This window comes from Agelaius tricolor, unplaced genomic scaffold, assembly GCF_023055355.1.
Source record: "Agelaius tricolor isolate 1412-34295 unplaced genomic scaffold, bAgeTri1.0.p SCAF_23, whole genome shotgun sequence".
In the NCBI taxonomy this organism is placed as follows: Eukaryota; Metazoa; Chordata; class Aves; order Passeriformes; family Icteridae; genus Agelaius; species Agelaius tricolor.
The window spans coordinates 6,332,903-6,352,671 of record NW_027269283.1 but is presented as its reverse complement, the minus strand read 5'-3'; the positions used below and the strand labels follow the sequence as shown (position 1 = coordinate 6,352,671).

General features: G+C 49.2%; 1 protein-coding gene across 2 annotated transcripts; it reads left to right on the top strand.

The window, feature by feature from the left end:
* The first annotated feature begins 834 nt into the window (after positions 1-834).
* Positions 835-19,035, top strand: ASXL1 (ASXL transcriptional regulator 1). Of its 2 annotated transcripts, none has more exons than XM_071446887.1 (12): positions 835-1,160; positions 5,711-5,793; positions 8,861-8,969; positions 10,058-10,178; positions 10,253-10,347; positions 10,685-10,778; positions 11,045-11,197; positions 11,593-11,756; positions 11,854-11,950; positions 12,383-12,488; positions 12,904-13,519; positions 14,233-19,035. In XM_071446887.1, the coding sequence occupies exons 1-12, from the start codon at positions 1,101-1,103 to the stop codon at positions 17,089-17,091; spliced, it is 4,557 nt and encodes a 1,518-aa protein (XP_071302988.1). In that variant the 5' UTR covers positions 835-1,100; the 3' UTR covers positions 17,092-19,035. The 2 variants fall into 2 exon arrangements, with proteins under 2 accessions (XP_071302988.1, XP_071302989.1); XM_071446888.1 differs by having other exon boundaries at positions 835-1,165.
* Positions 19,036-19,769: the final 734 nt, after the last annotated feature.

The window sequence follows — 19,769 nt, the reverse complement described above, 5'->3', positions numbered from 1 at the left end:
AGAATCCTAGTCCAGGGTGGGCCCCTGCAATGGGTGGTGCTGATTTAAACCAGTCTTTTATCCTTTTATTGGCTCCATGGAGAGAAGGAGCCTCGGAGTATAACCACGATGTCCAGAGAAAGGAAATGAAAGTGGGGAAGAGTCCACAGCACATGTCCTGTGAAGGAGCCAGGAGTGTTTACCCTGGAGAAGGAGGCTCCAGGGTGACCTTACCACTCTCTCCACCTCTGCGAAAGGAGGTTGTGGCCAAATGGGAGTCGGGCTCTTCTGCCAACCAGTGCCAAGAGGACACAGCATGAAACTGTGCCAGGGGATATTTAGTTTGGACATCACAAAGAATTCCTTCACAGAAAGGGTCATTAGCTATTGGAAGGCGCTGCTCAGAGAGGTGATGGAGTCACCGTCCCCGGAGGTGTTCAAGGAAAGGTTGGACGTGGCGCCCGGCGCCCTGCTCTGGTGGACATGGTGGTGTTGGGTCAGAGGTTGGACTCGCTGATCTCAGAGGTCTTTTCCAGCCTAATTGATTCTGTGCTAACCGGGATGCTGGAACACAATCGCCGCAGCCCTCAGCCGCGGGGGCTCAGCCTCGACCCCTCAGCTCCAGCTCGGTGCCGCGGCCGCCCCCGGCCCGGGCGGTGCCACTTCCCCGCCGCGGCCATGCGGCGGCAGAGGCCTCTCCCGCCATGGGGCGCGACGGCCGCCGGGACTTGTAGTCCGCGGGCTACAAGGGTGCTGCGCTGGGGCTACGCGTGAAAACTACAACTCCCGGCGGTCCTTGCAGTTTGTTTTCCTTCAAACCAGCCCCAGGCCCGCCCCTCCAACCCCTCCCCTCCGGTCCCTCCGTGTCCCGCCGCGGCCACCGTCGCTGGGCCCCGCCGCCCCGCCCCGCTCCCGGCCCTTTGACCCCGTTGTTATGCCGGGCCCGAGCCGCCGCCGCCGCCGCCGTCTCCCGTAGCGCCCGGAGTCGCCCCCGCCTCGCGCCCCGCCCGCCGCGCCCAGCCCGCCCCGGTCGCTGCCGCCCGCCTGCCGCCCGCCTGCCGCCCGCGCGCCCAACGGTCCGCGCCCGCCGCGCCCGCCCGCGCGGGAGGAGGAGGAGGAGGATGAAGGAGATGAAGCAGAGGAGGAAGAAGGAGCGCACGTGGGCCGAGGCCGCCCGCCTGGTGAGGCCGGGGGGGCGTCCAGGGAGGGGGCGCGGGGGCTCCGCCGTGCCTCAGGGCCTCCCCGCCGCGTCCGGCCCCTCCCCGAGTAACGGGGCCGGCGGCGCCGCCATCGCTCTTGAGGGGGTAAAAGCGGGGGCCGGGCCCGCCTGGAGGGCGCGGGCGGTGTTGCCGCCTCCCCGCCCGGTCCCGCGGCTTCCCGCGGTTCCCCCGCCGGCCGCTGTGGCCGGGCTCTCCCGCGCGGTTGTTTTTCTTCCTCAGCCCGGTGTGAAGAAGCTGCGCCCCGGGGCGGTGCGAGCGCGGCCCCCGGCCCTCGGTGGCCCCCGCCGGGGGTCCCGCGGCCTCCGCCGGGCGGGGCTGCAGCGGCTCCCGGCGTGGGACGCGGGAGGTGCCCCCGTCCCGCTGCGGTTCCGTGCGTGCCGGGCAGGGCTGCGGGCACGGTCCCGCTCGTTCTCTTCCTTTCAGATGGTTTTAAAGCTCTGTGGGAGGAACCGGAGCCTCCGGAGAGGGCACGGCCGCTGTCAAAAGTTTCTGGTTTAATTACCGAGGGTGCGGGGTCTTTCTGTGCACCGCCAGCGCCCCAGGGCCGGTGGCGTGTGCTGGGCTGATGTAGCAGCAGCTGGACTGAGCATCCCTGAATCAGCCCGTATTTGGTCACTTTTGGGTTTAGGAGATGTGGCCGTTGAGATGTCTCAGTCCTTTTGTCTTAAAGAATTTCCTTGTTGAAGGCTTCAACTTCCCAGCCCAGCTCTGTCTGTGGGAATGCTGTTGTCATTGCACCGATGCACTGGGAGGAAGGTGACTTCCCTCTGTGAAGCCTTTGAGCTGGATCTGTCTTCAACCTCAGTTATGAAGTAGGAAATCTAAAAAAGAGAAATAATTTCAGTGTGTTTCAGGGAGCTAGTCAGAGGTTTGATTTAAGAGCTGCATGCTGAGGTGTTTGGGCTGGCTGGCTGGCATTTGGGTGGAAGGAGCTGGCTCTCTCCTGGTGACCCAGTGACACAGGTACAGCAGTGCCAGGGATGGAGTGAGGGATGATCCAGCTACTTGGATATGAATGATCCCACAGTTCCTCCCCACAGCCCTGTCAGTGGTGTACAACTCATGAGGATACGTATGTTCTTTCTGTGTAGCCCCTGGACTTCTGCAGAAATGGATTTAAAGAGCTTGAGGGTGATTTGTTTCCTTGTTTTTTTCTGTTGTGTGTGTTTGTTTTGGTTTTGCCAGCCCAGGTTATGTATTGAAGCATGTAAACATTCCAAAGGAACAGTGTGGGTGAGTCCAATGAGGCTCATGTCTTATACTGAGGATGTTCAGGATAACTCTTGGTGCTTCTGAGTAAGATTTTTTTGGCTATTGGAGTGTTTTCTTACTGCTTGCCAGGAGAAAACCTAATCAGACAAGCATCTGACTTCCAGCAACTTGCATCATCTTTTGTGTGTAAATGATAATATTTTAGACCCATGTGGCTTTGCTTGAAAAACTAGAGAAGGGCATAAAGCAGCTACTGTGGAACTTCACAGCAGGAGCCTGGTGGTCTTGTTCTCCATCCTGCGTTTCTTCTTGGGATCCAGGTTCTTTGAAACATGTGTGTCACTGCAGATGGCAGGGATGCTTTCCTGGCAAGTGACCCTGGGGGCAGAGGCTGTGCTATGTGACCTTGCATAAAGTCAGCTCATTCAAACATCCTGAACTCTAAAGGGTGAAAAAAAATCAGCATTTATAGGCTGCCCAAAGCAGCACATGAGCAGTCACCTAATACACCTCATCACCCTTGTGTGGTGGGGAAGGCATTTCTTCACACAGTTCCTCTCACCTGTCTTCTGGCCAGCACCTCAGGCACGGTGGGTGCATGAGATGTCTAAGCCTCAACAGCATCTTAGAGCCATTGATGAACCAGAAATAGAACGATCTCATACTAGATTATCCACTTAAAGAGACCTACAGTTGCGTAGCTGCACTTGCAGCTTGCAGGACTGATTGTAAATCCACTAAAAATAGATCTTTATTTCACACTAGGCTTACACATGCTCCCTGTCAAAATGCTTTTAATTTCCCTCTCTGACGTGTGCTGGTGTATTTTGTATTCTGCTCAACGTTTCTGAGAATCACAGGCAAAAATGTTCTTCAGTGTTGCTCCTCCTACAGAGCCAAAACTCTGCACGTTCCATAAAATAAACTTTAAAGGTTCATCTGGATGCCCAAGGCCATGACAGGATCCTACAAGTGCTATCAGAGCTAGATGACCAATAAATTGAGGAAGTGATGTAAACTTCCATAATTAGGGGCACAGGAACCCTCAGCTACCACTGCTGTAAGTAGTGAAGGGGGTAAAATTCTGTTTTGGGTGTAAGGTGTAGCCAATATTGAAGTTGTAGCTCTGGGTGGAGGGCTGATGTGCTGGGAGTGTCAGGTTGGGGAGGGATGGAAGGGGCAGTGCTGGAGACTGGCATTTGGTGTCTAAAGCTTGCAGGATCCTCTCCTCCAGTTCTTCCATTAAGTGCTCTGTATACTTAATACAGCTCTTGATTGGAAATTGTTCCCCTGAGCATAGATTCTTTTATCTGTATGTAAATGCTTCTTTGTGCTCAGTTTTAGGCCACATACTTCACTTGCTGTGTCTGTCACTGGAGAGAGGTTTGAATAATTCCCTGATTTTTTGGAACAGACGTGTTGTATTTTGCAGATCTCACTGGGCTTGGGAGCAATGAGTTTCCTGTGTCAGCTGTCTGCAGCCTCTGAGTGATGGGGTGACAGCTCAGGAGGGAGGCATGGAGACCTTGTAACCTATGAAGGGAGGAAGAAGTGTGATGGAGCTGTATGGAATTTAATTAGTTTACTCTCTCTGAATATGGCTCATCACTTGCTTTGATTTTTCTTTTGTTTTCATTGGGTTTTAACTGAAGTTAGTTCTCTAATTCTCTTCCCCATGAGGTTCTTACCTCATTCTCAGAAGCTTGTGAGCTTCAAGCATCTGCAGAATACCTGTTGGGTGGATATGGTTAGAGAAATTCCATTTGTAGAATCAAGGTTTAGATTGGAAGGACCTTTAAAGATCATCTTGTCCCTGCTACAGTCAGGGACAGCTTCCACTAGTCCAGGCTGGTCCAAGCCCCATCCACCCAGCTATATCACAACACACAGTTGAGGTGCAGAACTGCACTTGGGTTTTTCGTTACTTGTGGAGGGTGGAGATGGTCTGAGGTGCAAACGTTGGCCTGCACAGCTTTGGGGTGATTTTGCTCACGTCCCATTGGCATGGCTGCTGCAGTGACTCACTTCTAGATGTTACTGATGAAAATGGGGCATCTGCATCCTTCCTCTGGCTTCCCACACCAGTCAGACTGAGAGACAGCACCGTGTTGCTGACTCCTAAAACATGGGCACAGATGACACCGGGGCTGTGCATCATGTGGCCCTGATGCTGGGGGAATTTAGACCATGGTTATCAAAAAGTTCCTGAATGAATTCCTGTTGCTGCTTTCCATGCCTGTTCCAGGCCATGGCCTGTGCCTGTCTCGGCCTCTTTTAGCTCGTGGCCCCAGGTCTGTGGAGCTGGGTGCCTTTGCATTCCAGGAGCAGCACTGTCTGCTGCCGGGGAAGGCGCGTGGTCAACAGCTGTAGGGTAATCTGCTCCCAAAGAAACTGAGTGGTTTACATCTACTGCAGCTTATTTTTGCTCATTGTTTCCTGTTTATGTGGATAATCTTCTTATCCACAGAAATGTCCGGTCCTCTCTTTGAATCCTTGAGTTTTTGCTTCTAGACATTTCGGAGCAGTAAGTTCCACAGGCTTAAAAAAAATAAAGTAATAACCTCTTAACTTCTTTGTATATAAGTGACAATTCTATTCTTGATATAATATGTGAAAGGATGAGTTGTTATTTATTGTGTTGCCTTTTAATATCTGATTTTCTTCATTTTATGTCAAAGGCGAGCACTCTTAAGTCTTTTTAGTGTCTCTAGCCAAATTTTTTTTCCCCAAATCCTTTACTGTTTTTTTGTCCTTTCCTGAATTCTGTCCTTCTCTGCCACAAATTCTGACTCTTAACTTGTGGTTCCCTTCCTGGGATGGACTGAAGATGAAATGAATGCAGTAATCTGAGGAAGGTACAGTATTGGATTGTATAGCTGCACAGTAATACTTTTAGTGACAAAAAACCACTGGATGCTTTGTGGAGAGGTAGGAAAAGGTTTTACATTGTTACAGGTCACCACTGTTCAGTTTGGAAGGTTTATGTGGCAGCAGCTCCATCTAATGTATAGTGAAGTCTGGTAAAGCTTCCATTGGGTGGGGTCAAGGCCAAATTCTACTGCTTTTTCTCCTCTATGTTTGTATTTCAGTTAGTTGGGGAAGAGATGAAGGTGAAGCCTTTTGTGGCTTTGATCCATGTTCACCAGGATCTTGAGGTAGCCTGCAATTTTACTGTGTGTCTTTGCAGGTGAATCAAATTTGAAGGGGCACATTATTGGGTCTGGGCCACAGCTGATGGAGTAGTTCTGGGAATGCAGAAGCCAGTTCTGTAATGACACTTGGTCTTTCTGTCTTTTCAGGTGCTGGAAAATTACTCAGATGCTCCTATGACCCCAAAACAGATTCTGCAGGTCATAGAGGCTGAAGGTCTAAAGGAAATGAGGTTAGTATTGATGATTTTGTCTAAACCAGTGTGCAGCATGGGGGAGGCAGTGTATGAAGGCTGGTGTTGCTTCATACAGTTCTGCCTCATCCCCAGCCCACTTTGCTTCCCTTTTTCTCTTTTCAGCCTGGTAATTTCAGATGACAGTACAGACATTTATATACAGATTGTGAGGGTTTCTTTTTCACTGATAATAACTGGGAAATGTTCTTGGATTTTTAGATAATATACAGAGTCCCTTCATCCATCTATTGTGAAGTAAATGACTCTTGCAGATCAGGCCCCTGCATTGTGCTGTACTTACCACTCACTCCCATGGTTCTCACATAAGTAGCTCCCAGCAACAATAGTTTCTGCTATTGTGACTTGAGTTTGAGAACAGTTTAAGTTTTATCTCCTCTGATGCTTCATTTCTAGAGCAGACATTATGTTTTAGAAGAGACAGTCTTCTCCATGTCACTGGCTTGTGCTCAGATTCTTGGGCATCAGGAGAGCACAGCTCACATCACACGGTTGTGGCTCTTGACATTGTAGGAGGAGATGCCCATCTCAGAGTGGATTTCATGTGGAAAAGAACCTGATACAAAGCCTTGGAAAGGGCAGAAGTGGGAGACTGCTTTCCTTGGTTAAGTTCCTGTGAGCTTCCATCTGTTTCCATGACAGTAGTAGAAATACAGAGTGTCTTGCAGCTCAAAGAAAGTGGGTAACTGTGATAGTCCAAATGCCTCAGTTGCTGCTGCCTGGCAAAAAAAACCAAACAAACAACCAAAAAAAAAAAACCCAAAAACCAAAAAAGAAGGTTTGACTACCAGAGACATGAAAAGCTGCTGTCCAGTGATGGACTTTTGATAAATCCAGATGCAAGGACTGTTTCTAGTCTTGCTTCTCCCTCCCTTTGTTTCTGTGGACTGTTTTTCACTGTTGTGTTTGCATTTCCTGGACCTGTACTTTACCCAACTACAGAAGGTAAACTGATTTCTTCTGGGACCTAAATGTTAGCTTGTTTCTGCTCCTTGTTTTTGTGAAATCAGGAAACAGCTGGGGTGTTTTGAATAGTGAAAATCAGTGACGTGTACAGAGGTGTTGGGTGTGGGATCTGCTGTTGTTTGGAGAGGCATGAGGCTGGTGTGTGCTGCTGCATCAGATTTGGAACTGTTGAACACCCACCTTCCATGGGCTTTCAAGAAGGCTGGGGAGGGACTTTTCACAGGGGCATGTAGTGGTAGGACAAGGGGCAGGGGACTTCAGGTGAAGGAGGGAAGATTTAGATTGGATATTAGGAAGAAATTCTTCACTGTGAGGGTGGTGAGGTCATGGCATAGATTCCCAGAGAAGCTGGGACTGTTCCATCCTTGGAAGTCTTTGAGGCCAGGCTGGACAGGGCTTGGAGCAACCTAGTCTGGTGAAAGGTGTCCCTGCCCATGGCAGGGGATTTGGAACAAGATGGTCTTTAAGGTCCCTTCCAACCCAAACTGTTCGGTGATTCTGTGATGCTTTCTGAGATCTTCTCTGGTGTGGATATGGGCAGTGATTTCAGTAGAATTCAGACAGATTTTAATGAGGATCTTCATAAGAGGGGCTTTGCTTTAATCAGTCTTTTGCAACTCTCTCACATAAGTCCTGTTACCTCAGCAGGCAGTTGAAGATCTCTGTGCACAGGCTGTCCCCTGCCAAAGATAATAGCAGGGCTCTTCACACACATAAATTATCCTGTGCTTCCCCAGTTTTTACAAGTGACCTGTCACACTGTGTAAGTAAAGACCAGACTTTGGAACATGTGTCATGTTAAATCCCACAAACCTAACTCATTCCTTTAAAGGTCGATGGTTTCCCTTGGGATATCTGCTTTTCCTTCCCTGGTCATTAATTCTCTGCTTTAAGAAAAGATTGTTTTCTTCAGAGCGTGATTGTTTGCAGGATAAAGGCAGTGAGCCTGCCTGGCTGAACGTGCAGCAGGCTTTGCTGGTGCTTGTATAGAAGTTCTTCCTGAAACTCCATTTCCTGAAGGAAATAGCTCAGTGCCTTGAGATGTTTTTCCTTCTGAATCAATTCTGAGGTGGGGCTCCCTGGTTGGGGGGTCATGCTGCTCTGCTGGGAGGGCTGTGTTCCATACCGGGCACTGACATTCCCATGAGCCAGTACCATGCTGAATTTTGCTCCTGATAGAGTTTTAACTGCTTGGTTTTTTTCTTGTTTTGGGAAAATTACTTACTTTGCTGTTTTAAGAGAGCTCTGTGGCTGGTGAGTGTGCTTGGAGTGTCTGGTAAACACAGAGGGGAAAACACAGTCTAACAGGACAGAAGGCTGGAAATTTTGTTCACATGATCTGAAAGTGATACAGGGTAACTTTGCCTGTTGCAGTGGAATGTGAAGAAATGTCCAAAACCCAGGCACGTACAGGGTGGAAACAGAAATTCTATGTTTTCAATTTTACAATGATTTTCTTTGAAATATTTTATCTCAGTCTAGTTATCAGTTTCACTTTTACTAGGAATGCAGTCTGTAGTGCTGTAATGTGTCTTCTGGACAACTTTCTGCCCGTACATGTGGGACTTACTGGAAAACATCATATTGTGTGGCACAGCATTTCCATCAGTGTGAGTGTAGGATGGGGCTTTAACCAGGGAGCTATGTAGGAATTAACAAATGAGAGCATCAGAGCCTGCTCAAGTAGTTTGGTCAGTGACATATCAGGGAGACATTCCAGTAACATGTGTGTCTATAGTTTGTTACATCTTTCTACCGCTGAATAAATCTGGGGGTTTTATAAGATCAATCCAACACTGAAGGATTCCTGGAGAGGAGAGGAGGAAACAGATAATAAAAGTTAGAAATGTCTAAAAACAGATGAGGATAGCTTTAAAATTGGTGTCACATTTACTGTTGGCTGTGATGTGCAAGGCTGATGTACAGGTCAGAATGAAACCAGTGACACTGTTCTTACTGTGCCATAAAGTTAATAGCATCACCTCTGTTCCCCTCATCAGCTAAAGGATGCCCATTTAACCACCTCTCTCAGGCTGTTTTCTTGATAATCTGTTTCCTAAGCTCTCTGTCTCTGCTGCAGTGGCACATCTCCCCTGGCCTGCCTCAACGCCATGCTCCACTCCAATTCCCGGGGAGGGGATGGGCTCTTCTACAAACTGCCTGGACGCATCAGCCTTTTCACACTCAAGGTAAATGCTGAGCTCTGCTCCCAGCTGAGGGCCCAGGGGTGAGTTCTGCTCCTTGTGCAGGGCTGAGTGTTACCCTGTCACTGAGCATCATGAGCAGTGAGATCATCATGTGAGAGAGGGTCTGGAATTCATTATTTCCTTGGAGCTTGTACCTTCCAGGTGTATTCAGCCACCTATGATAAATTCTTTAAAAAACCCCAACGGTTATTTCTTGAATCCTCTTACTTCTTTACCTGGTGTCCAGCTCAGGTGGCTGTTCATCAGAACAGATCTGTGCACTCCCTTGCTGCCAGCCACAAGGGAAAACAGCCAACCAAGGAATTGGTCCAAGAGCTTGTAGAGACATGTAAAATCTTGATAGGAAAATGTATATTAATTCTTCTAGGTGCTTGTTCTGTGTTCCACTACATTCTGTGTTATTTAGCATCAGTATTTTCCTTAGATCTTGAAACCTCTCTGGAATATTTTTTTTATTTTTAGTTTATTGTTCCAGTAATATTAAATATTGAAAATATTTCTGGTCCTGAGGTTTTCTTTTGCATTGTTTTGTACTGTTGGATTCCCTGATAAATATCAACTTGATAGATCTCAGCTATTTCACTTCCATCTTTTTTCTGCTGTTAGAAAATCCTATTGAATTGACACATTTCCTGAACATAGATGGCATTGAAATGGCTTTTATTGTACAAGTAGGAAATACATCTCCTAAGCTTGCTGTCTTAGTGTTTGGCCACTCTGATGCTACTTGTTCTTTCATAGTGTGATGCTTCTCTTTAATACAAACTCATTACATACAGAAAATTATAAGATATTATGAACCTTTCTATTAAATTAATTATTATTAACCTGGTTTTTGGGTATGTGTTACTTGTCTAGGAAGGGGCTACGAAGTGCTCTTAGTTTAGGTGACTTCTGTTCCACTATGAGCCCAAATATACTTTAAAATCCCTTTCTGCATCAAGGTTTAAAATAGGGAAAAAATTGAAGGTTAAAGTGTATCCAGTTAACTGTCTGGTCCCATTGGTGTAGATTTGGGAAGGAGGGAGGGAGGGAGGGCTGTAGCCACCCCAGTTCTGTTCCCCCTCTAGAAAGATGCCTTGCAGTGGTCCCGGAACCTGTCAGTGCCAGAAGGGGAGGAGCTGGAGGACACAGCAGATGCAGAAAGCTGTGGGTCCAACGAAGCCAGCACTGTGAGTGGTGACAATGATGGTAAGTGTCTGGTGACATTAACCTTAAACTCCAGGACCTACTTCTGTGTCTGACTAAGAGCTCATCTCTTTCAGTGTCTCTTGATGAAACTTCTTCTAACGCCTCGTGTTCCACTGAATCTCAGAGCAAAGGACCTGCTACCAGGGAGAGCTACAGAACTGCTTCCCAGGTAGGAAAAACTGGGACTAATGGGAAGGATGAAGCCTTTCAAAGGGAGGTTTCATTACTATTGGGGAGGTATGACAGGGACTGTTTGTGCATAAGTGCCTCAGAGATAGTTACGAGTCTGTCTCCTTGGGCAAGAAGTGGCAGGATGGTGAGGGATCATGTATGGGAAGACAGTTTTGAATTCTCTGCTAGTCCTAAATGTAGTGTTGCCTGAAGATTCAGCTAGGAGGAGCCAGGCAGCTCTTTTAACTGAGGAACATGCTGCTTAGAAGATTACTATAGTCTTCCATAATGCCTTCATTCCTTTGTTTTGTTTTTGGTTTCTCTCTGATCTGCAGACAACCAAACAGAAGAAAAAGACAGGTGTGATGCTGCCACGGGTGGTGTTAACCCCACTAAAAGTAAACGGGGCACACATGGAGTCTGCCTCAGGTGAGCATGGCTTTGGGGGATCCTGGTGACCTCACAGATCTCTCTCAGTCAGTCCCCAGTCATCTGTGTTTGCCTGAGGATTTCTGTTACACCTGCTGAGAATGAGTGAGACTGCAGAGTTGTGTGTGTGTTTAACTCAATCAAAATAGTTGGTACCCTGTAATAGCAGATTTGTTAGTAACAGAGAATTCCTGTATGGTAGACCACTCTCCCAGTTGGGTTTTGACTGTTCTTTGCATATTTTTATGATGTTGTTTTGCATTTAGGCTTCACAGGAAGGCACGCTGATGGGGAGAGCAGCAGCACATCCAGCAGCAGCAGCAGCTCCTTGGCCCTGTGCAAAACCAGCCTGCGCAGTAGGACAGAGATCAACAGGGATCCTCCACAGCTGCTGAGGGGCATCCGAAAGCCCACGGCTGGTACGTGCTCCCGGGTAAAGGCAGAAAAATAATTGGTGATGGTGAAGTCCACATGTATCTGAAAAAAGAGCACCAGGAGGTGTTTGATGACCTGAGGGCAAAAGCCAGGTTTTCCACCTTGAGTGTTAGTGATAGAATTGTTTAAAAGATTGGCAGGTCTGAAGACCATCATTGAGAATAGTACCTGAATATGGCAGACGGTGACCTCATGTCAGAATTCCAGATGTGGGTTTATTAATTACTGTGCTGGAGAGTCATTCTTCACACTTGAATAGTGCAGTCTTTATCATCTCTCACTCCTTTTGTTGTTGTAGTTTGACATAAATTTCAGCCCATAATGCTGAAATACTTTTGTACAGCAATGTTAATTGTATTTGCCTGTCCTTAAACTCCAGGGCAAATGAAACGTAACCGGGGTGAGGATATTGACTTTGAAACCCCAGGCTCCATCCTTGTCAACACAAACCTGCGAGCGCTGATCAACTCCAGGACCTTTAACGCGCTTCCATCACACTTCCAGCAGCAGCTGCTTTACCTCCTGCCTGAAGTTGATAGACAGGTATGAGCACTCAGGTGTTTTCCCTTCCCTGATAACCTCTTCAGTGTGGAACAGCTGGAGCAGATTTGTTCTATTTGTCCTGGCTCTGTCCTGCTAGGTGGGGGCTGACGGGCTGATGCGGCTCAGTGGCAGCGCTCTGAACAACGAGTTCTTCACCCACGCTGCACAGAGCTGGAGAGAGCGGCTCGCTGACGGTGAGTGGCTTTGCTGAGTGCCTGGGGAATAGCTGCTCATTTTGAAAGAGTTTTGGTTTTCTTTTCCAGTTAATGAGTGGGAACTTAGTACAGCTTTGCTGCATGTTGCCCCCAACTTTTTCTTTTTTTTTTTTGTTTAAAATCAAAACACATATACAATTTCTTTTGGTGCCATGGGATCTTAAGCATTAAGTGGTGAAGGTGCAAAGTAGTGCCAGACTTACTTTTCTTTAAAAGGTGGCCTGTCTGTTAAAACAGGATTTTTCCTGGAGCCACAGGCAGCGTGTGGATCCAGAGTGGGATGGGGAGCAGGGTCTTAACAGCAGGTCTGCCTTTCATGTATTTAGCTGCTGTACAGTTCAAACACTAGAGGTTGCATTTGCAGAACGAGTTTTGTTTGGAACTGAATTTCAGTCTCTTGCTTCCATGTAGGTGAATTCACCCATGAGATGCAAGTTCGAATCCGGCAGGAGATGGAGAAGGAAAAGAGAGTGGAGCAATGGAAAGAGAAGTTCTTTGAGGACTACTATGGGCAAAAGTGAGAAATTTTACTATGTCTATTCTGCTTTATCCATGCTTATGCAGGTGGCAGAGTGTGTTTCTCTTTGTGGATACCTGAGCAGATGCAGCATAAACTCTTTGGAAAAACGCGGGTTGTGGGGTGAATTGTTCCAACTGTTGTTCTGGGAAAATCCTTAGTGGAATTGGCTGGGTTCAGCAGAATTTTGTAGCCCATCTCTTCTGTTTTAAGAAAAGTTGATGGTATTTTCCATCACAAATTTTTGGGGTTTTTATTTCATTCCATGTGATAGCAATGTGGAATGTGTGGGCTCTCCCCTTGCAGGATGAGTTAATGAGGCTTTGATGACTCTCTGCTTGTGTTGGCTCTATTCAGTAACACTGAAATTGGGGTGAGCTTTAGCTTTGAGCTGGCTTTTGTGTTTGCCTTATAGGTTGGGCTTGACCCAGGAAGAATCCCAGGCGCAGAATTCAGTGCAGGAGGATGCTGAAAACAGGACAGAGCTGTCTGTTAAAGGCGAAGCGAGGTTGCCGCGCGGGCCGACCACGCGCCAGAGGGATGGGCGCTTCCGGAAACGCTCGCGGGCTGACCTGCGCTGCCGGGCCAGGAGGAGCCTGTACAGACTGAGGGAGCCTGAGCACACGGAGACTCCCAAAGAGCCTGCTCCTGTGGGGCCAGATCCCTCACTTCATAAAGAGCTAAAGCCTGAGACAGACCTGAAGAAAGATGATCTGACCAGCCCCTCGGCTGCAGGATTGAAGGCAGAGAGTACCGAACTGCACCTCTCTCCAGAGACTTCCAAATCAAACAGCAAATCAGAAGATCCATCATCGGCAGCTACCAGCAGAATTCCCAGTTTGCCCCAGGAGAACTCTGCTCAGGAGTCCAAGGAGCAGAAGAGGAAAAGCTTTGAGGAGGCTGCCTCTGCGTCCTTCCCCGAAAAGAAGCCCCGGCTTGAAGATCGTCAGTCCTTTCGTAACACAATTGAAAGTGTTCACGCAGAAAAGCCACAGCCTACTAAAGAGGAGCCCAAAGTCCCACCCATCCGGGTAAGAAAGAGCTTTAGAGCTGCTGTATCTCAGGGCTGTCGTGCTCAGTAGTATCAAAACATTATTAAAATGTCAAGTGTTGCCATCTTAAGGGAAGGAGTCGAGGGGTTTCATTGGTAGAGCTGGTGAAGTGCCTCTGACTGCCACGGTTTGCTGTCGTATTTAGACAGGCAAAGAATGGAAAATCATCCCAAGGTCTTTGCACAAGAGCACAGGGTAACCTTGACTTACTCCCTTCATTTGCATTTCTGTGGCTAAAGAAACACTGCCTGAAATGAGCTGACTGGCTGCAAAAGACCTTGAAATCATGTTCTTTATTCTATCTAGTTTCTGAGTTCTTTTCCTTTGCTTTTGGACAGAATCTCAGTGTTCGTCCTGACTTTTTCCATTTTGACCAGGATACTCATTTTGGTACTTCAGGGCAGTCATCCTGGTGTAGAGAAGACCAGTTTGATCTCTGAAGACGTGAATATAAAAAACTTATTTCATATTTGCCTGCAGCCTCTGGTAAAACAATATTAGTGTGAACTGAGCTTTACAAATCACAGAGCAGAGGTTGTGCTGCTTCTCTGCCCAAGTTAATTTCTAAGTTGAAATTTTTGTTGAATTTTTGTGCTAAGAATTGTGATGAGCAGTTGCCATCACAGTGAAATGAAACGCATCTCACTGGAGATGGGCAGTGTTAGAACTTACCGCATTTCCCTTTCTTTCAGATTCAACTTTCACGTATTAAACCACCCTGGGTGGTTAAAGGTCAGCCCACTTACCAGATCTGCCCCCGGATCATCCCCAGCACGGAGCCCTCCGGCCGGGGCCGCCCCGGGGCCCGGACCCTCGCAGACATTAAGGCCCGTGCTCTGCAAGCCCGAGCCCAGCGCGAAGCCGCCACCGCCGCCATCGGAGGAGGGGGTGGCCCTGGTGGGGGGAGAGGCTCCGATGAAGGAGGCGGTGGAGGAGAATCCAGCGGCCGTTCCCAGCACAGGAGATCCAAGAGAGCTCATGGAAAACGTGCGTCAGATCTACAGCGAGCACAACTACAGCTGTCTGTTCATCTGAGCGGAGGGAAGGCTGACTCCAAAGGGGCTGCTCAGGAAGCCAGCGTGAATTCTTGCCTCTCTTCCAGACAAGATCACTCCTCCTCAAAAAGCGAAAGGAGCAGCATTCCAGGCTGTGCCACAGGGTCAGGGGACACTCAGCCTGGTGATGGGTCACCCAGGACACCTTTCTGTGGTTCTCTGACTGTGTCATCCTTGGACAGTGCAACTCCTGAGAGGCAGGAGGAGAGTCCTGAGCAGCTCCTCCATGACCCAAGGACCAAGCTCCCATCTTGTGCTGCATCACAGGAGAGCACAAAGCTGGGATGTGTGGTTCCTGTGGTGACCAGTGTGTCATGTTCTGGGGGGCAGGGAGCTGGGGTCAGTCCCACAGGACACAGGGCTGTGGTGGAACTTGGAGATGTTGGTGCTTCCACTATACAGCTGGATTATCCTTCTGATGTAAAGCAAAATTCCTTCAGTTGTCCTTTTCCGCCAGAATTGTCATCGGGTGTCTCAGAATGCCATGATCCAGAGAAGGTGTCTGGTTTTAGATATAACAACTCCCAGACATTTCTGGAAAAATGTGTTGCTGATAATACCTCCAAAACGGTGACTGTTGGAGTGAAGAAAGCAATCCCTGCAGTGTGTGACACTGCACAGCTGCAGACAGGGAAAGGCAGTGATGGCAAACTGAGTAATGAGGAACAAAAGGCAGAGGGTCTACTGCAGCCCTCTGTGCATGGTGACTTTATTTCTCAGAATAGGATAGATACCTCTGAAAAACTCCTGCAGCCAAGGGAGAGGTGCCCCAAAACTGAACCAGAAAACGCACATCAGCCCCTGGGAGAGACTCAGGAGTTGAAGAGAAGTGGAGATGAAGAAATACAGAGTACACACAGTGAAACAACAGACACTGCTTCCGACTGGGAAGGGGACATGGCTGATGAGAATGTGGAGGTGGAGATGTGTTTCAGAAGTGTCAGCTGTAGGGAGGTGGCTGGGAAAGGCTCTTCCTGTCACAGCAGCAGTGAGAAGCGCAATGGTATTAAGTCAAAATTGTCTGTGAAGACAGAGAGTCCAGCCTGTTCTGAGGATTTGGTTGCACCCCCACCTCAGAGGTGGGGACCCCAGAAAACCGAGCGTCCGGCCAGCTCTGCTCGGCCCGTGTCCTCCATTGAGACCAACAACCCTTTGGTGATGCAGTTGCTGAAGGGGAAGCTTCCACTGGAAGAAGTTCTCCCAGTGTCTCATGTCAACATCAAGCTGGAAATTGCACAGCCAGTGCTGCAGAAGTCAGAAGGCCTCTCCCTGCAACTGGACAGAGGCAGCAGTCACTATTTTGGCAAAGAATCTTCTCCAGATGTGGGAATAAAGACGAGTGCCCAAAGCAGGAGCGATGATGTTTGCTCAGTGAGATCTTCCAAAGATCCCCAGGAAAAAACCTGTGGATCAGGAGCATTACCTGGTGTAGAGGATCAGGCTGTCCCAGAAAAACATTCCAAAGCTGGCTCGACTTTAAGCTGCCAAGACCAACTGGCAAACGTGGCAAGTGCCTCTCTGAAGTCTGAAGATGTGGACCCTCGGGAAAGAACATTTTCTTCCTGTAGCTTTGAGGAGCAGAAGGAGTTGCCCAAGGTCCACCGGATGCCACAGCACAATCCGTTAGCAAGTGTCACAGCAGGTAAAAGCCCAGAGAAGCTGAATGCCTCTACAGAGCCTCAGTTTTTACCTCCAGGTGTAACTTCTCTTGGACCAAATCAGACAGGAGGTGCATTGGTCAATAAAAATTACAGTGGGGTTCAAGGCAAAAAGCTCTTTGGTTCTGGTTTTCCTTCCAGCCCCAGCGTGAGGCTGCATCACTCCAGGGCTTTGGAACACAGTTCAGCCATGGAAACCTTGTCCCCTGGCAAACAGATTCCCTTGGACAAGGGCTGTGCACTGGGAGAAGGAATCCCAGCTGCCAGGGAGGAGTGGACTTCAAAGCAGCACAGCAGCACCCCGGGAGGGATCAGAAGTGAGAAGGTGCTGGTGTGTGGCAGCCCAGCCAAGAGTAATGCAGAGAACCGGGGGGATGTGGCCCAGCAGCCCACAGAACTGGCCAGGCACACACAGAGAGAGCCACTGGTCATGGACTGGCCCTTTAAGTTTTCAAGGGATCCAGGAAAAGGACAGTGTCACCCTTTGGAGCCTTCATCCATCCCCTCTCAGCTCAATATCAAGCAAGCGTTTTATGGGAAGCTTTCAAAGCTGCAGCTTAATTCCACCAGCTTTAATTATTCATCCAACACTCCGGCTTTCCCCCGAGGCCTTGCTGGGAGCGTGGTGCAGCTCACCCACAAAGCGAACTTTGCTGCGAGCCGGAACACGGCCCTGGCTGTGCAGATGTTTGCTGACAGCAGCAGCGTGGACGAGATCTCGTTCCAGTGCTCGTGCAGCCTCAAAGCCATGATCATGTGCAAAGGCTGCGGCGCCTTCTGCCACGACGACTGTATAGGACCCTCTAAGCTCTGTGTATTGTGCCTTGTGGTGAGATAATAAATTATGGCCATGGGACAGGTTGTATATTCAGTGTGTGTATTTTGATAACGACTGATCCTAACGCAAGTACACAAAGTACACAAAGTACTCTCTGTTCATAGTAGAAACGCTGTTACACTTTGTTTTGGTGAGGAACGTTGAGCTGCCTTCCCATGGAGGTCGACGGTGCAGAGCTCATTCCTGCTGATGGGGACACCCTGCTCTGGGTGGGCTGTCCCCCATGGGAGCGATCCTGCTGCTTCCTGCTGTCATGGAAATTCCAGCTGTGCTCTGAGGCTGACGCCGGGGGGAGAGGCCGTTCGCTGTGGCAATCCCTGGACCTTCTGTGGAGGAAATCCTTACATCCAAAGGAACTGGAAGATGGTGTTTGCTATTTCAGGGCTGCACAAGGTGAGGCCCTACAGTCTTCCACTCTCCTCTTCTGCCATCTCCATTCCTGGTTTGTGTGGGAAGTGCTGCTGTGCAGTGAGTGTAAGCAGAAGAGCTGCCCTGCAGGGATGGTCCCATGCAGTCTTTGGATGCTGCAGCAGGATGTGGTGCCCAGGGATGTGCTCTGCTGGTGGTTGTGGAGCCGTGTACAGCCTACCATGTGCCACATGGAACCCACGCGGAGGATGCAAGAAGAGGAAAAACAAATTCGGGGCAAGTGCCAAGCAAATGCCTTCTGCTGGCCTGCAGGAAGCTGTGTGGCCAGGGAACTGTTCCTGGCTGAACTGGCCCAGCGGCTGTGCCTGCCTCCTTTGGCCAACTTCCACAAACTGCTGTGGAACACTGGAGGTTCCCTGGAGCTCAGTGATAGGGTCAGTGAGCTCTGCACTGCAGCTTTGTGGTGAGGACCTGAAACCCCACAGCAGCTGAGCACCTGCGAGCATCGAGCTGTGCATCTGTGTGACCATCATCTAACATTTAAAGCAGTGTTCTTTCCTCTTTTTTTATTTTCCTTTTTTTATATATTTTCATTCTTGGATGTATAAAGTGAGTTATTTGGCTCCTGTAAGTATCCTCTCTGCATCTGTTTGATCATATATTTATATGTTGTACACAGTACTGGCCAACTCTGTAAATGGATGTTATGTACATAGAGCTTAAAGGGGTCTTTTTTTTTTCCTTGGATTTCCAGGCTCTACAGCAGTATTGCATTAAAGTGTTAGTTATTGTCAGAGCCACTGTATTCCGTCTTGCCTGACGTGAGGCTCACCACGCTGGGGTCTTGGTTCCCACAGCCTCCCCGTGCCCGTGCTGCCCGGGTGGACTGTGCTGTGCAGGCTCAAGGATGACCAGGTGGGATTTGCTGAGCCAGGCTCAACTCCCCGGTTGCTCATTTATGCTCTTGCCAGTTGTTGCTGCACCTGAGCTCCCAGGGCATGGCTGTACCTGCACTGCAAGGAGGTGAATGAACATCCATGTGCATCCAGAGAGGGAGAGCAAAACTGCAATTCCCTTCCTCTCTGGAGCAATTCCTAATCAAGAGTTAATTGCTTCAGTGAGGGGGAGAAGCTGCTGGCTTATTCAAGCGGGCAGTAGCAAGAATTTTAGGGAGTTTATTTTCATTTTTTTCTTCTCGTCCCTTTTCCAGCTCCATCCTACCTCCCTTCACCATGCACTTTCTTTCAGCCGTGCAAGTTCCTCTTTCAGCCACAATCGTGAGGGGTGGAACAAGTTCAGTCCCTGAGATGGTTTTATCCTCAATGCATCCACCAGCCTCATCCCACGAGAAGGAGAGCCTGGTGCCCCGGCCTGGGCAGGGCTGCGGTGCCCCTGGGGGCGAGCGGAGTGTGGAACCTGCTTACCAAAGATGGGGAGCGGAGCAGGGGGCTGGCTCTGCCTCCTGGGGGCCACTGCAGTGTTCAGCTCGGACTGGTCTGGGGGGCAGAGCCCTCGGGGGGGGCCTGCTCGTGTCTGTCCCTTGTGCTATTGGAAAAATAAACACTGTAAAATCTGCTTGTGTGGTTTCAGTCCTTTTTCTGAAATCCTCCTCCATTCTAAGGCAATGTGGCTTTTCCTTTCCTCTCTTTTAACTGCAGCTGTTCCAGAGCTCTGCTCAAGTCACGGAGGGGAGGGGCTGTGTTGCTGCTTGGCTTTGTTAAATCTGGTTTTATGCACTTAAAAAGCACTGAAGATGGTGCAGCTCCTGCAGAGATACCATGTGGCTCTTGGGGAATGCACACCCTAGAGGCTCTGAGAGCCACGGGATGCTGTGGGACACTGCAGGGGCCCCCCACAGTCACAGGGGCTCCCTGCCCTGATGGGGTGATGCCTGTGGGCAGCAGCACTGAGACTTTTCCCAGTGTCAGGGCAGGTCCTGCTGTTACTGCAGTCACTGTTGGATAAATGGATCTAAAAATGTTTCTCAAGAGCATAAATGTGATACCAATTACAGTTTATTGAAACTACTTGGAAACTCACTTTATGGCCAAGTCCTTTCTCTTTTTTGGGCAGTAAGGAAATAACATGAAATATGATGTTATGTGTCTGGGTTCTGCAGGGCGAGCAGGGATCTCTCGCCTGGGGCTGTGGGAGTGCTGAGATCCTGTGGTGACACAATCCCTGACTCCCTGGCATTCCACAGCGCTGCCGTTGCAGAACTGCAGCCATGGCCTCACACATGAGCTGGGGCTGGAGCAGCAGATGGTCCAGCACCAGCATTTGGGGTGAAAAAAGGCTTCTGTGGGTTT